The sequence below is a fragment of the Ahaetulla prasina genome, chromosome 2 (assembly GCF_028640845.1).
Source record: "Ahaetulla prasina isolate Xishuangbanna chromosome 2, ASM2864084v1, whole genome shotgun sequence".
NCBI classification, from domain to species: domain Eukaryota; kingdom Metazoa; phylum Chordata; class Lepidosauria; order Squamata; family Colubridae; genus Ahaetulla; species Ahaetulla prasina.
The window spans coordinates 190120640-190138674 of NC_080540.1; the positions used below are offsets into that span (position 1 = coordinate 190120640).

Here is an 18035-nt window from a genome sequence, read left to right on the forward strand (position 1 = left end):
ATTATCAGGATTTTGCCCTTGGAGGGCTGGGGTGGGCGTGGCCTGGTCATCACAGCCAACTGGGTGGGTGTGGCTGGGCGGCCCAGGCTGGTCCCTCACTGTCTCTGAGACGGCCCTGCAGGACAACTCTGGGCCTATCGCGGCCCAGATCTGGCCCATGGACTGCATCAGGTATAGGTTCTCCTACTTGAGGAGAGAATTGAACTAGTAGACCTCAAAGGTCCCTTCCAACTCTGTTATTCTGTTAACTGGTAAGCACATGATGACACATCCATTCCACTGTACAAAGGATTAGAGCAGAGATCAGCTTGGAAGCCCTGATAAGTCGAGACCCACTGGAAATGAGCATGGAAGCAGGAGGATGAATCAGCTGGGAGTGCAGAGACAAGGCCTACAGTTACATCTAACCCAGGAGTTACTCCCACATGTATTACAAGATAAATGACATTTCCCCACCTGCTGCAGGGAAGACATTTGTTCTGATCTTCCTTAAGAAAAAATCCTATGTCACATTCACATATTGTATCACTATCAGACGTGCCTAGAAAACAGCAGAAAAAGCAAATAATTATTAAGTGATAATAAGCTGGGGCCTCTTATATCCAAATAAATACTCAACCTGAGATGGTCCCAAAAAATTAAACAGACAGTTCTGATTAACATTTGCATGAACCAAGAAACAAAGTGTAGGCTAGATTGGGAAGTAGTAACATGAGAAATAAAATTTCCAAAGAAAATTGGAAATAGTTTTCAGGAAGAAAATAGCAGGAGCATTTGATTAAGTGGAAGAAATATTAATTTTTCTATTAAAATATAATAATAGGGATCATTATGATAGCTTTGATTTTTGCTTTTGTTTTCTGAATGAAAGAAGTTTGAAGTAAGGTGATGGGTACTATACAGGGACTGGCTAGAAGATGTTTGGAAAGACAGACAACTTGAGGAAACAGTTTAGAATTAATTATGAGATGGGGACAAAACCAGAGGAAAAGATTAGCAATGATATGAGAATGCAATTGAGAAATAATGAAACACAGAAGGTCTGAAATTAGATAATATAAGAATGCTGAAATTTAGGATGAACTGATATTGTACTAAAAATTATAAAAAGGGAAGGGGGGTCTTCCTCACATATATTCAAAATAACAGAAAGAAAAAAACTAATACTTCTTTTCTGCAGCTAATGATAGCATTTGACTTTCATAGTTTGGACTCAAAAATTAGTTATCCGGGCTAGGATGGAAGATTACCAAAGAATTCCATCAAAAAGCAAAAAGTCAAAAAGCATCCCTGAAGATGGCAGTGGTAGTAGTATTGTTACGAAGAAAATGAAGGAGTCCCTCAAGACTTGAGCTCTCCAATGCTTTAAATCAGCTGCATCTTTTCCCGGAATTTCACAGCTGTAGCATGATCCCAGAAAAATATTCCTTTGATTTAAAGGGTTGCAGACAGATGTTACATGAGAACTTCCAGAGGCTCTGAAGCAGGTTTTTGTTTCTGTATAGCTCTACTCTCATTCCTTAATAATTACACATAATTTGAAGTTATCTCTTTTTCTATATCACTTTCTCTGCTAAATGCTGTTTTTAATTCAGTATGTGGTACCATACAATGCATGTTAACTAATAAAAGTTGGGTCACAGATAACCAGATAAAAATAAGAAGGAAATGGGAAAAGATCAGCTCTGACAACAAGCAAATACATACACTGAACAAAAACATACTGTATTATCATAGATGACATGAATGAAGATGGAGTCAGGTTTAAATTGTTATATTGATTTTTTGAGTTTATGCTTACAGTCTTGTCTGATTTTTCCATTATGACAGTCACTGCAATTCTTGCATAAGAATTCCGCATTTCTGGTAGTCTTATATTGATTATTGTCACAACCACACACAGTGTTTTCAGACTTGGTACAACTGATCTTTATTATTTGCTGAAAGCCTGTGAAGAGTGAGGAAAAGCTGAGTATTTCTATTGAGATCATACTGCTGTTTATGATAGCAGAATAGTCTGAACATCAAACCAAACTTGAAGGCTTTTATTTCTGTATGCAATGCTTAACTTGTAAAATAGTTCTAATGCTTACATTTCATACTATTAAAAATATAAATTTACAAGCCAGTTTGGTGTAGTGATTAAAGTGTTGGCCTAGAAACCTAGACAATGAATTCTAGTCCTACCTTAAGGCCAGAGAAACGGATGAGTGACCTTGGGCCAGTCACTCTCTTTCAGTCCAACCTACCTCACAGGGTTGTTGTTGTGAGGAAAATAGGAGGAAGGAGTATTATGCATGCTCGCTACCTTGAATTATTTATAAAAATAATAAACGTGGAATAAAATCTAATAAAATAATAAATAAATAAAAACGTATTTGAATTTATAAAAAAAGATCCATAAAACTCCATATAAAGCTTCCTCCTCTAAAAATCTGTGCCAATGAGCATTTTTAGCAGACTGTTGTTAAACATGATTCCTGACCACTTTATCTTTATCCATCATTTGACTCCAGCTTTAGCCCTATCCTGCCCTTCCCCTCCCCTCCCCTTTTCCGATGTATAAATATAATTTATAATTTGGTTTTATTGTACAGGACTCTGATCAAGAACAGAACATATGGATGCAGATATTATAATAAAACAGAGTAAACCTAATGAATAACATTAATAATAGCAATAAAAATATACACACACCAACAGCTATACGTACACAAATAAATACACAAAGTTCTAATGCTTACTTTGTTCATTAGTGCTCATTTTTAATCTAACCATATACAAAATTAAACTTACTTGTGCGACATGGTTGGCACGCAAAACACTTTTGTGAATAATTTTCTGTAGGCATATATGCACCTTCAGGACACACAGAGCATCTAGGTGCCTTATCTGGCCCAGAACAATGTTCTGAAAGATAAGTTCCTAGAAAGTAAAAGGAAATCACCAGTGAATAAGAAAACTATTGATACTGAAACTTTCAAATAATATAAAAATGGAGGATGTACTGTAACTGTTATTATTTATTATATTTAGGTATACTGAATCTATCAAGGAGACTTTACTACAATTCAAAACAATTAACATTTTCACAATAATAACATCAAAAATAAAATGTTTATGACTGAATTTAAAATAAATGTACTAAATACTGTCAAAAATCATGATAAATGGACAATTATAAATTGACCAAGGTTTTATAATAGACAAGAAATACATCCAAACCACCACCACAGCCAGCACATGTCAGGAAGAACTCTGTTTTGGCTATCTTCTGGAATGCTATTATAAGAGAAGGCAATCTAATTTGGGGGGGGGATGCCAAAAATCAAGGTTCTAACAGCACTACTGCCCTGACTTCACAGAAATTATGAACAACCAAGACTTTCTCACTTAATGAACATGCCAAGTAAATTGATTCGGCTTGGAAAGGGTGGTCCTGTCCTGGGGCTAAGCTGGCAGGGCTTGATAGTTCAAAACCAGCTGTTGGAATTACAGTATGCGTGGAAACATATTGGCAATCCATTCCAATTGTCCAATGTTCCAAGAGCACAAGTGTTATGTCAAACCCACCAAGAACATTCTATACCAAGAGTGTTTTGAGTAATTTTCCAGGCAACCCCAATAGATCACGCAGGTAGTGATGACTGCATGAACTACTGTTGTGAGGCAAAATATAGAAGTTAACAGCTAGTGCTGTCAATCAAAAACTCTTGAGCACCCCCCAAGCATCTTTTGTGGCTCTTGGAACCCATTCAAAGCATAGTAGTTGAAAATCAGTAATAGGGTACAACTACTTTGAAGATGGAAACAGAAAAAACTATTGTTTGAAAAATGGAGGAAAGAAATATGGAGGTAGCCTTAATTGTAAAAGATATGTTAATATGTACTGACAAACCTGAATCTTTCATTCAGAGATTAAACAAAATAAATTGAATATTTGGGAGTTCTTTTTGACTATGAAATTAATTGGACTGAATCTGAACTGAGCAATCTCTTTCAGCCCATCCCAATATTTCTTATATTGTTCTGTTTCCCCCTCCCAACAAAAAGTCAGTCAAAGGCCTTCTTCAAGTTTATTTACACTTGGCTGGATTCCTTCTGGCAAAGAGATGTTCTGGCCACGTCTCCCCACACGCCTGCCAAAATCTCTGGAGATAACTAGAAAATTATAGATAAAGCAAGAGTCACTCACAAACAGATTCTTCCATCCATGAAACAGTTTGCCCACGCAAATTCACTGCTTTGTCCAACACAAAAAGCCAAGAAGCTCTGCCTCCTGCTTTTATCCCCTGTGGGTGTCGCTCCATGACTCATCATTCCCTGACCTTGTCCCAAAGCTTTCTCTGCTGTGCGCACCAGTCACGTCTGCACAGTCTCGCATCGAGCCAAGATTGTTCTTGGGCCGTTGCCAAATCAGAAGGCGGCCCAGGGGAATCAGGCCTTGCTAGCCCCTCCTCCTCCTCCTCCTCCTCCTCCTCCTCCTCCTCCTCCTCCTCCTCCTGGGTGGGTGCCAGGGAGGGAGAGGGCCCAGGGGAAGCAGGCCTTGCCAGCTCCTCCTCCTCACTCTCTGAATCATCCTCCTCCAGGAGTCCGAGTCTGGGAACCTGGGTCACAACAGATACAGTCAAGCATGTTTCCTCTGTAGACTGCCATTTTTTCCTCCTTGGAATTGCTTTCATTATATTTCAATATCTGCTGAACAAGGTTACGATCAGGAGAGAACTGAACTATGTAGTTACCCAGCTCTGAGGCCAGTGTATTTTCCAATTTCCTGACAAGAAATCAGAATAAGCCAGTAGAAAATCGATGTCTATGTAAGGCTTCTAGTCAATAAATAACTCTCCTCCAGCAGAACAGTGCCAAGGATTAATAGTTTCCTCTAACCTAAAACTGGCAGATTTTAGGAGGGGAAGGGAGGGCAAGAATGCTTTAGTTGTTACGAGCACATCTATAAGCATATGTTCCCACATAAGCTCTCATCTATTCTTACAAATAGTCCCAGCTGAATCTATACCCAGACTGGGTTAACACATTGCAATAAATGTGTTTAACTATTGTTTATTCAACAAACCAGACATGGCTGGATTTGTTCAATGTATTCAGCTACAAACCATAATTTACAGGTCATGAGATAGGGTTCAATAACATTATATGCAAATCAGAATCAAATACATTTGTTTCCCCGAAAATATGACCTACTCTGAAAACAAGTCCTGGCTCAATTTTCACGCCTAAAATAAGCCCTACCCCAAAATAAGGCCTAGTTAAGCTCCGTCCAGCATCTGATTGTACGAGGTGGGGCAAGGCACAGGCATAAAAATCAAGCTAGGGCGGGGGTGGGAGGGTGGAGGATGAAATGAGGCAGGGGGTGCGGAGCTGCCCACACACCCTGCACTGGTTTACCCGAGGGTCCTGCAGCCAGATTATCAACGTCCTGACAACTGTCTGGCCTTGTGATATTGGTTCCACAAACCCCATCCAGGAAGCAAGCTCATTTCTTCTTGCTCGCAGCCGCAAGACGAAGCAGTTGTCAGGATGTTGATGGCCTGGCTGCAGGATGCTCAGGTACAGCACCCGCACCCAGTGTGGAGCAGCTCCGTATCCCCCACCTCGCTTCGGCCTCCACCCCGCCAAAGCCCTGCTTTGTGGCTGCTACACTGGTGCGTCGCTCAGCCTCCTGCTCTGTTACAGCAACGAGCAAAGAGAAGTTGTGAAGAACAAAGAAGAACGAAGCAAGGCGGGGGGACGAAGTGAGGTAGGAGATGCATGCGTTTCGCAATGTTGAAGGCCCTTCAGCCAGGCCTTCATGCCAAGCCCTAACCCCACCCCACCCCACCACAGGGCAGCCACATCCCTTCACTAACCTGCTTTCCAGTGGGTTAAAATTTCAACTTTGTGAGATCTTTTTGTGTGTGAGAGAAATTGAAAGGTCTGATTGAACTTTTTTTTTACTGTAATCCCACAAACTACTTTTGTTCCCCTGCATGCAGCGGAGTAATACGGAGCTGTAAAGCAGGTTAGTGAAGGGATATGGCTGCCCTGGGGTAGGGTGGGGTGAGGATTTGGCATGGGTGGCCTGGCTGAAGAGCCCTCAGATAAGCCGGTGTGAGGTGCATGCAGTGGTGAAATTGAGCTGGTTCTATCCGGCTTGGGCGAACTGGCAGCGCTGGAGGCAGGAAGCTCCGCCCATCCGCCTGGAGGTCATCACATCCCATTTTTGACCCTCTGAGCATGCGCAGAAGGCTCTGCACAAGTGTGGAGGCATGTGCAAGTGTAGCAAGCGTGCACGTGCGCTCACATTTGTGAACCGGTAGCAAAGGTAAGTAAATTTCACCTGTGGGTGCTTGGGGCATCACCTCATGCACCCCCTCTCACTTCCTCCTCCACCCCCTCCTGCCTGACTTAGTGAGTGCCGCATCAGTGTGTCGGTCAACCTCCTGCTCAGTTGTGGTGGCGAACAAGGAGAAGAAGTGGGTAAGAACAAAGATGAATGAAGCGAGGCAGTGGTGGAGGATACAGGATAAAGCAGTGCAGGCCGCTGTGGAGAGCATGGCTGGTGCCACCACCATAAGGTGAGGTGAGAGAGCAAGAGAACGATCTGATCCGACTTCTGTATGTGTGTGTGTATGTGTGTGAGAGAGAGAGACCACATTGCCTCCAGCCTTGGTATAACTCTCCGAGGTTGGATCAGATCGTGTGCTCTCTGTTACACACACACACACACACACACACACACACACACACACACACACACGTTGGATCGGATCACTCTCTTGCTGTCTCTCTCTGTCTTGCTGCGGCAGTGGCAGTGCTTCAGTTCCTGGCCGGGGGGCACTTCTCACTTGGCTGCTTTCCCACTTTCTTCTCCTCCTTCTCCAAACAAAAGCTGTGCTTTTTGTCTATCCATTGCAGCACAGCGCTCAGGATTTACTTTGACAGTGGCGAGTTTTGGGGGATGGCCAATTCCCGTTTGTGGCGTGGCCACAGACCACAGCAGTGGGGAAGGCAATCCCACCCACCAGATCAGCCTGGCAGAGGTGAGGTGGGAGAACGAGCGGTGCCAAAAGCAGCTGAAAGTGTGGTGCTGAAGTTTTGACTGCTGGGCCTCTCCTGACAGAAACTTCTTCCCTGCTTCTCTTCCAGAGCAAATGGCCTTTGTGTAATCAAGGCCTGGAAGATTGAAGCAATGCTTTTTCCCCACCTCCCACCTCTGCCAGGCTGGTCTGGTCTGATCTGATCTGGTGGGGGAGATTGCCTTCTGCCTTTCCCACCGCTGTGGTGGGGGTGGGAAACCGAAAAATGCTGAAAGTGTGGCATTCAAGCCCTGGAAGATACGGTACTTTAAAGACACAGCGTTGCCTGCAATTCTTGTTATTTGTTGCTTCTAAGCATGCACTTCCCACAATCTTCCAGGGCTTGAACGCCACACTTTCAGCTGTTTTTGGCACTGCTCAATTTCCAACCCCGCCCCGCCAGGCTGGTGGGTGGGATTGCCTTCCGCCTTCCTCGCCATGGTATCATGGCGGCCACACCACAAATGGGGTTTGACCATCCCCAAGCCCTGCTGCTGTCAAAGTAGATCCCGGGTGATACACTGCAATACGCTACAGACAAAAAGAAGAAGAAGAAGAAGAAAAAGATAACTGTGTTTCCTTTGCCGATGATGTTAAACTATTTAACACTACCAACAATGCTGCTACCATTCAAAAAGATCTTGCCTTTGTGTCAGAATGGTCAAAAAATTGGCAACTCCAAATCTCAACCAACAAATGCTCTGTCTTACACATTGGCATAAAGAATCAGAACACAAAATACAAGCTAAGTGGACATGACCTTGTAGATGACCCTCACTCTGTCAAGGACCTTAGAGTACTCATATCAAATGATCTAAGTGATAAAGCCCACTGTAAAAACATCGCCAAAAAGGCATTAAAGGTTGTAAACCTAATCTTGCGTAGTTTCTTCTCCGGTAATATTACACTACTAACCAGAGCATACAAAACATTTGCTAGACCAATTCTCGAATACAGCTCATCTGTCTGGAACCCACACTGCATATCGGACATTAATACAATTGAGTGTACAAGGAATATTTCACAAGAAGAGTCCTCCACTCCTCTGTTTGCGACAAAATACCTTATGCCACCAGACTTGAAATTCTGGGTGTAGAAAATTTAGAACTACGCTGCCTTTGGTATGACCTAAGCATAGCTTAAGGGATGTGGTGGCTCAGGGGCTAGGATGTTGAGCTTGTTGATCGAAAGGTCGGCAGCTCGGTGGTTTGAATCCCTAGTGCTGCCATGTAACGGGGTGAGCTCCCGTTACTTGTCCCAGCTTCTGCCAACCTAGCAGTTTCGAAAGCACGTAAAAATGCAAGTAGAAAAAATAGGGACCACCTTGGTGGGAAGGTAACAGCGTTCCGTGTGCCTTTGGCGTTGAGTCATGCTGGCCACATGACCACGGAGACGTCTTCGGACAGCGCTGGCTCTTCGGCTTTGAAACGGAGATGAGCACCACCCCCTAGAGTCGGCAACGACTAGCACATATGTGCGAGTGGAACCTTTACCTTTACCTAAGCATAGCTTATAAAATCATCTGCTACAATGTCCTACCTGTCAATGACTACTTCATCTTCAACCACAACAATACACCAGCACACAATAGATACAAACTTAAAGTGAACCGCTCCAAACTCGATTGCAGAAAATATAACTTCAGTAACAGAGTTGTTAATGCTTGGAATACACTACCAGACTCTGTGGTCTCATCCCAAAACCCCAAAAACTTTAACCTAAGACTGTCTACTCTTGACCTCACCCCATTCCTAAGAAGTCTGTAAGGGGTGTACATAAAAGCACCAGCGTGCCTACCATCCCTATCCTAATGTTCCCTTTATATTCACTTTAAGTATTCAATTCATGCTTATACTTATATATATTATCTAATATGTACTCGATGTGCAGTTGGCTTCTGCATGGTTGCTGCCTCCTGTGCGTGTGTGGGGAGGCGGGGTGCCTGGCCAGGCCAGGCCAGGCCAGGTCTTGTGATAAAAAAAAACACACCCCGAAAAATAAACTGAAGTGCTTATTTGGGGCACAAAAGAAAATAAGACAGGGAAACACAGTATTGAAAACCAAGAGTTCTGTAAATCCCTTCCCCATCTCCTGGGTGGCTGTCTGGAGACTGTTAAGCTAATTAGTGGCAAGTGAGTTTTTTTAAAAGCAACTGCAGTTCTGTAAATTCCGTAAATCCACCATCGCACCCCACCCCATTTTGGATTTTGCCTGGAGAGGTTTGTGCTGATCAGAACAGTGTTTTTTTTAAAGAGGTTTTAAATCTATATTGCCTCCAGAAGTTGTGGGTGCCCGTCACTAGAGGCTTTTAAGAAGAGACTGGATAGGCATTTATCAGAAATACTCTTGTGAGAGTAGTGGGTTAGGATAAATCCATGATGCTGAACCTATGTCACACGTGCCCAAAGTGGCACGCGGAGCCATGTTGCCCGGCACAGAGGGCATCACCCGTTCCTCTTCCAAGTTTTTTTTTTAATTTGCATTTATATCCCACCCTTCTCCGAAGACTCAGGGCGGCTTACACTATGTTAGCAATAGTCTTCATCCATTTGTATATTTATATACAAAGTCAACTTATTGCCCCCAACAATCTGGGTCCTCATTTTACCTACCTTATAAAGGATGGAAGGCTGAGTCAACCTTGGGCCTGGTGGGACTTGAACCTGCAGTAATTGCAAGCAGCTGTGTTAATAACAGACTGTCTTAGCAGTCTGAGCCACCAGAGGCCCTGCCACGCATGTGTGTGCAATGATCAGCTGGTCTTTGTGCTTGTATCAGAGCTGGTCTTCTGTTTTCCAGCGTAAACATGCACACTGGCCAGCTGATCACCGCATGCGTGGTAGTAACCTGAAGACTTGCTGGCCGGTGTGCATGCGCACGCTGGAAAGCAGAAATACATTTTCCTGCGTGCACAAGCCCCCTGGGCAACTCCTATTTCTGGTCTCAGCCCAGACAAGTGCGCACGCAAAGTACTCCCTTTTCGGCACTTGGTGGTGCCGGCACGTGTGTGCGCTCCCTTTTCGGCACTTGGTGTCGAAAAGATTCGCCATCACTGGACTAGATGACCTTAAGGTCCCTTCCATTTTCATTACTATTGCAAGCCAAGAGTTCTGTAAATCCCCCTCCCTCATCTCCCTTGGTGCCTGGCTGGAGATTCTTAAGTTACTTGGGAGCCTGCCTTTCCCAAGATCCAGGAGCGCTCTTAATAAAAATGCCACAAAACCATTAAGAGAAAGAGCTTCAGGCAGCCAAGTCCCTTGTAAAAACAGCAAATCATAATTATTAATAAACAAACAAATTTAACAAACAAAGCATCCTCAAGACCATGAAATACATGCTAAAGACTGGTGCTGAGATGAGAATCATTCTGCAATGTGTATAGGAGCCTAAAGAGGAAGAGAGGTGCAGTCTTATATGACTCATTTTCTAATAAAGAGGAGCGTCTCCAAAAATCTGTTCCACTGCCTGCAGCAATAATTTTGTTTGGTATAATAAGCTAGAATTATTATTTGTTGTAGTCTGTATCTGGGTCAGGGTAATTTCTATTTTATTTGCCAAGTCCAGGTTTTCTGAAGTTAATGAGATATCAGTATCAGTACTGCTGGCAACTTTGAAATTATCCAAGTCTTTTAAGAATTATCCAGTTTGCTGGAAATTTGGCAAGATTTTTAATGCAATACATACAGTACAATGGAATAATAGATTGACAAAAGAGACAAGTCTTCTTGTGGGAAATTTGTTGGAAAGGGATTCATAATAGACCAAGTCAATATTATGTAGCGAATATGAAAAATTTGAAATAAGGACTGAAGTATGGCTTGTTTTTCTGCAACACTGATGATGGGGGAGGACCTGGCATGGAAAGGAGATAAACTATATGTTCCAGCCAGCCAGAGGACCCTGATCCTACAAAGAAGCCATGAAGTAAAGCCGGCTGGTCATTTTGGGTTTGTAAAGACCCTTTGCTTGGCAAAAAGATAGTTCTGGTGATCTATGATGAAGAAAGACATGGAAAATTACGTAACCAGTTGCCCGGGGTGTGCATCCATGAAGCGATTGCCAGGGAAGACTCCTGGGTTGCTACAGCTGGTGGCCAACCCCAGCAGACCATGGGAGGAAATCACCATGGATTTCATTTAGTGGAATTGCCGGAGAGTAATGGGAGCATAGTAATTTGGACTGTGGTTGACTTGTTTTCAAAACAAGCACACTTCATTGTGTGTCTGAAACTTCCCTCAGCCCAGAGTCTGACCAAAATGTTCGTGCAAAACGTCTAACAGCTGCATGGAGTCCCAAGGTACATAACTTCAGACTGGAGGTGCACTTTACAGCAAAGTTCTGGCAGGAGTTCCTAAAAGCAAATAGGATCAGCTCAGGGACTTAGTTCTGGGTTCCATCCGAGCACCAATGGCAGAACAATGCAACAGTGGAGTAATACCTACATTGCTATGTAAACTATCAGCAAACCAACTGGGCCGAGCTCCTACCTTTCACAGAAGTTCTTATAATAATTTGGTGCATAGTAGCACTGGATTCACCCCTTTTAAAATAACCACAGGATTTGAGTTTGTACCAAAGTCAGAATTTTCAAGGGAATCCTCCACCTCAGTAATGATAGCTGAATGGATGGATACCTTTGAAAGCTGCTTGGGGAAAGCCCTAAATAAAACCAGGGGATTATGAAAGAAACAGGTAGATTGGAAAAGAGCAAACCAGAAGAAGTTCAGGATTGGGGAGAAAGTATACCCGTCTACTAAATACTTGAAGCTGAACCAACCTTGTAAGAAATTGGGTTTCAAATACATACGTCCATTCCCAATTGTTCAAATTATAAATCCAGTTACAGTGGAATTACATTTACCTAAATGACGAGTCCACCCAGTGTTCCACCATACCTTATAGAAGCCCTTCCGAAGATTCAAGTTAAGGCCAGTTGAGGAGAAGCCTTCGACTCCCGTGTTGGGGGTGGGGGGGGTGTGAGGGGAGGGGAGGGGAGGAAAACACTATGAGATAAAGAAGATACTGGACTCAAAGTATTTTAAAGGGAAATTACAATACTTAGTGCACTGGAAGGGATATCCCTCAGCTGATGCCGAGTGGATAGATGCCCTTAATTTTGCACAGATAAGTTAGTAAAAAGGTTCCATGCAAATTACCCTCAGCAACTGAAAAGATTAGTGAAAGTTAAGACCACCTAAATGATAATAATTAATCTATGTTTAATATTTTCCTGGTGCTCTTTTCCTTCAGGGGGCCAGAATGTCAAGATTGACCCACTTTCCCTCTTTCAAAACTTAATGCTTTTCAACTTGCCAATGAAGGGGGGGGAGGGAAGGGGAAAATGGAATGTGGTGAATGTATGCGGAGATCGTGAGTAGGGAAGCCATCAAAGTTACCATTGCAGGTTCTTGAGAAAAAGATGGGCTGTTCCCACAACAAAAGGACACTTCATAATTGGACAATGTGATGACCCAGGGTGGGGAGAAGGGGAAACTATTGTTTAACTAGGCCGGGTGTCGGCAACCCGCGGTTCCAGAGCCGCATGTGGCTCTTTGGGCCTTCTGCTGTGGCTGAACCCACCACTGGCTAGCCCTGCCCCTTGCCTTTCCTTCCCAGTCACTCTTCACCTGAGAAGGTAAGGGTGACGGCGGGGGATGGAGAAATGGCTGGGGCTGATTCTCCGGCGCCTCATCTCTTGCTGGAGCTTCTTGCAGCCCTTGTTGCTGAGTGTGCTCAGTCGCTTGGGGAGATGCACAATCTGCCCTGAGACACTGGCCTGACCTGGCTGCGACCAACGCCAGCCTCACTAAGACGAGGGCTGGCAGAGTGGGAATGGGATCTGGGAGGATGGGATGACAGAAAGGGAAAGGGATGGAAAGGGAGATGGGCCCACAGCTCCCGGCCGCAGCTTTAAGAAGCTCAGGGCAGTGGGAAAAGGGAAAAGGACAGTGGGAAAAGGGGGCTGGCTTGGAGAAAGGGAGGAGAGGAGGCGAGAGATAGAGAGACACAGAGGGGGAGGGAGAGAGGGGGAGAGAGAGACATAGAGAGACACAGAGAAGGAGTGATACAAAGAGATGGGAGAGATAGAGAGGGAGAGGGGGGAGAGAGAGAGACAGAGAGAGACAGATACAGAGAGAAAGGGACAGGGGAAGAGAGAGAGAGAGAGAGAGAGAGAGAGATACAGAGAGGGGAGAGACACACAGAGAGATACAGAGAGAGGGGAGAGAGAGAGAGACAGAGAGACACAGAGGGAGAGATACAGAGAGAGTGGGAGAGAGAGGGGAGAGGGGGAGAGGGGGAGATAGAGAGGGAGAGAGGGGAAGAGAGAGACATAGAGAGACACACAGAGAGAGGGGGAGAGAGGGAGGGGGAGATAGAGAGGGAGAGAAGAGACAGAGAGAGAGAGAGATACAGAGAGAGTGGGGAAAGAGAGAGATGTCAAAAGGTTTTTGTGGCTCCCGGTGTTTTTTAACAACTGGTTCTCTGCCCTAATGACTGGCTTGGTAGGCATGGCTAGGGGGTCATGTGATTGAGTGGGAGTGAATGACGTTGAGTTGGCCATGGCCACCCAGATTTTATGGCTCTTGGTGTTTTCTTTTCTATGGGAAATGGGTCCAAATGGCTCTTTGAGTGTTCAAGGTTGCAGACCCCTGAACTAGGCAAGCATTTGCTCGGGAAAACCAGAACTGGTTTTGTTTCTTCAGTACCAGTATGTGTCTCCAATAAAATTTTACTTTTGGGAATTCAAATATCCCGAGAGTTTTTTCTTGTTTTGGGTTCACTAGTTGGGACAGTTTTATTTTTATTATCTTCTGGAGGCTCCTCTTAAGGCTCTTTACTGTCAATTATTTGAGGTAGACTGAATCAGGAAACAAACTGCACAAGAATGATAGTATTCTACTATATAGATATTGGCTAAAGTCACAGAAACTTGAAAGCCTCACTGTGTTTTCCCCTTTCTCTCTCTCTTATGGCCCAGGGAACTAAGGATGAATCAGTTTCAGTTTCTTTTTAATGTTTTCTACATTGTTCAGCATTAAAATATTTTTCTGTATGTCACCACATGGTTTCTCCAAAGTTGTTTCTGTGATTCTCCACATTTTCACTCACTATCAAAACCATTTTTATTTTTATCAAAACTATTCTACATTTTCTCATCCTCCTTTAATTTCAATAATTTTTTGCTGTCTTTGATTGCATTCTTTGCTACTATTTTTCTCTGCATAAAAATTATTTAGGTAATCCTCGACTTAGAACCATTTATTCAGTGACCATTTGAAGTTCCAATGACACTGAAAAAAGTGACATTATCATTTTTCATGCTTATGACCACTGCATTATCATGGAATCAAAATTCATACACTTGGCAACTGGCTCATATTTATGATGGTTGAAGTGTCCCGAGGTCATGTGATCACCTTTTACGACCTTATGACAAGCAATGTCAATGGGGAAGCCATTTTCACTTAACAACCATATTACTAATTTAACAACTACAGTGACTCTCTTAACAACTGTGACAAGAAATGAGGCAAAAGTAACTTAACAATTGTCTTGCCTAGCAACAGATATGTTAGGTTCAATTGTAGTCATAAGTCAAGAATTACCTGTATCTTTCATACTTGTTTTTATAGTAATCCTCCTCAAACATTCTGTCACTTTTTCCCATTGAAGTAACACTTCTGTGGCACTTCATTTTTGTCTTTTCTAAGCAGTATTCAAGTCCTGATTCATTTCATTTCCATTCATTATTAGATTAATCTGTCTTCTTATGCTTTTTCCTACAGAATTTTTTTTCCTGCAGTTATTCTACTTCTATTTTTTCCCACAAGATCCACTCCTGACAAATAAATAATGATCAGTCCTGCATTCAGAATCTCTCATTATCCTTATGTCTTGTGTTTTTTATGTTTTTAGATTTATTACTTTCTTTCAGATTTGTTAATTCCTGCTAAAGCTATATTCATTTCTCTTCCATATAGTATGTATGTACACTTAAAAAAATATTCCAAAATGATTATGCTTTTTCTAAGCCTGTCAATAGTCACTATTCTCATTCATTCTAGTATTTTCAATAGCCTGGTCTTTTCCCCTGGTTCTCTTTTCTTTGTTCTCTCTATACCTATTCCTGTCCCACCTAACAACAACCAGATACCCCTTTTTTTCTAACTTTCATTTAAAATGTTGCACAATTATCCACAAAATTCATTCTGGCTCTTTCATTACTGCCATTAATTGAAATGTAACCTATTTATGAATTCCTCCTTCCATACATACTAACAACCTATAATATGAAACAAAATTCATGTTTCCTGACATACATTTTAGCCTTTACATTCATAATTAAGTCTATACCTTCACTTCCCTGTATGTATCCTTCACACCTTAAGTTCAGACCATCTTTATTTAGGTTTATTAAATCTTTCCTGCTTATTGTTTCATTTTAGAAAATATTTTTGTTGAATTTTAAAGCACTGTAGTTTTTTTAACACACACAAACAGAAAGGTACATAGGCACACAAAGTATAACTTTGATAAAATAACCAAAAAGGGGAAAAAAAGAAATTGAAAAGAACTAAAGAATTAAAAACAAAAGAAAAAAGAAAAAACACAAACATTCAAATTTCTAAATTCCACTGCCATTCCATAGTTTCAGAGACTTGATTTTATATTAATACAAATTGTTACTATTCAATTTCTAAATAATGAATTGAACTTAGACAATGTTGCACCCAACATGGGCATTCCTTCACTATAAAGCCAAAAAAGATTGAGATGAATATTGATAATCTTTTTTATACATTTTCAGAAGGGCCCAATAAATCTGAAAAAACTTGGCTAAATTTATAAATCCTTTGAAATGTTTCTTACAATTCTTAAAATCTTTAAAAAGCAAATGATATATTTATTTATTTATTTATTTATTTTATTTATTGTTTATATTTATATACCGCCCTATCTCCCAAAGGACTCAGGGCGGTTTACAGGCATTTAAAAGCAATAAATACAATTCTAAAAACAATTAAAAAACTTATTCAAAAGCCTAATAATTAAAAATATAAAAAATTAAAACCCAAGTTAAAACCCACAAACTAAAAACTAACTCAGTCCTGCGCAGTTAAATAGGTATGTTTTAAGCTCGCGGCGGAAGGTCCGAAGGTCCGGAAGCTGACGAAGTCCTGGGGGCAGTTCATTCCAGAGGGTGGGAGCCCCCACAGAGAAGGCCCTTTCCCTGGGCGTCGCCAGACGACATTGCCTCGCTGACGGCACCCTGAGGAGTCCCTCTGTGAGAGCGCACCGGTCGGCGAGCGGTATCTGGTCGCAGTAGCCGGTCCCGTAGGTAACCCGGCCCTATGCCATGGAGCGCTTTAAAGGTCGTCACCAAAACCTTGAAGCGCACCCGAAGGCCACAGGTAGCCAGTGCAGTCTGCGCAGGATGGGTGTTATACGGAGCCACGAGGGCTCCCTCTATCACCAGCAGCCGCATTCTGGACTAACTGCAGCCTCCGGATGCCCTTCAAGGGGAGCCCCATGTAGAGAGCATTGCAGTAATCCAGGCGAGACGTCACGAGTGCGTGGGTGACTGTGCACAGGGCATCTCGGTCCAGAAAGGGGCGCAACTGGCGCACCAGGTGAACCTGGTAAAACGCTCTCCTGGAGACGGCCGTCAAATGATCTTCCAAAGACAGCCGTTCGTCCAGGAGGACGCCTAAGTTGCGCACCCCCTCCATCGGGGCCAATGACTCGCCACCGATGGTCAGCCGCGGATTTAGCTGACTGTACCGGGATGCCGGCATCCACAGCCACTCTGTCTTGGAGGGATTGAGCTTGAGCCTGTTTCTCCCCATCCATATCACTTTTCTTTCAATATATTGAAAGTTAAACACTGAGCAATGCAGGATATTCCAATTCACTATACTAAATTTCTAGTATAGTGTCCAAAATTATTTTTAAAATTTATGATACTAAGAAATTATGGTTTCAGTTCTCAGTGTTCATTGAATTCTTTCTCAAACACACTTTTACCTTTGGGGTTTTAGAAGCCATTGTGGCCAAATGATGGGCATACCAAAGTGGATATATTATTATTCAGTATTTATAAAATGTATTTATTTAGTCAACTTAGAAGTCAACTGATCCATCCAATTATTCAGAAGTATTGTCACTTATTAAGTGATTAAGAGTAAGAATTCCTTTTTTGCTTGTTTTTAAAAGCATTACTAGCCAATTTAAAATAAAAATTACCTCAAAGCATTATTTTCTTAGAATAGAACAGAACAGAACAGAACAGAACAGAATAGAATTCTTTATTGGCCAAGTGTGATTGAGCACACAAGGAATTTGTCTTTGGTGCATATGCTATCAGTGTACATAAAAAGACAAGATACATTTGTCAAGAATCATAAGGTACAACACTTAATGATAGTCATAGGGTATAAATAAGCAATCAGGAAACAATCAATATCAATATATTGGTAAGAATACAAGCAACAAAGTTACAATCGTGCAGTCATAAGTAGGAGGAGATGGGTGATAGGAATGGTGAGAAGACTAATAGTAAATAGTAATGCAGCCTTAGTGAACAGTTTGACAGTTTGAGGGAATTATTTGTTTAGTAGAGTGATGGCATTTGGGAAAAAACTGTTCTTCTTTCTAGTTGTCTTGATTTATAAAATATAAGTTGTCTTATTATTCTTATAAGAATTATACAGTTTTTAATATTCTGCTCAATAAAGCTGGAAAATTTATTATATACCAACTATTGTTAGGACCAAGAACTTGCCAGGAGCTCAAACATGCTAAATAAAAACTTTTAAGTTGAGCCCAGTCCAATGGAATCAGTTTCGTTCCAATGCATAATTGAAGTTAAAAATGTATGCTCGATGTCATTGAGTCAATTATATTCTTATAATTGTGAAAACTAAAAGCAGCATTGCCATATAAGAGCTATAACATGGA

The 18035-nt window shown here is 42.2% G+C and overlaps 1 protein-coding gene across 2 annotated transcripts in view; it reads right to left on the reverse strand.

The window, feature by feature from the left end:
• The window catches only part of LOC131193455 (tumor necrosis factor receptor superfamily member 1A-like), a 49978-nt gene that overhangs the window by 15026 nt on the left and 16917 nt on the right, over positions 1-18035 (reverse strand). For both annotated transcript variants that reach the window (XM_058173614.1, XM_058173613.1), the window contains 3 exons: positions 2797-2925; positions 1802-1948; positions 457-541 (listed from right to left, as the gene is read on the reverse strand). In XM_058173614.1, the coding sequence (XP_058029597.1) occupies positions 457-541; positions 1802-1948; positions 2797-2925 (361 nt within the window). The remainder of the gene's footprint in view (positions 1-456; positions 542-1801; positions 1949-2796; positions 2926-18035) is intronic.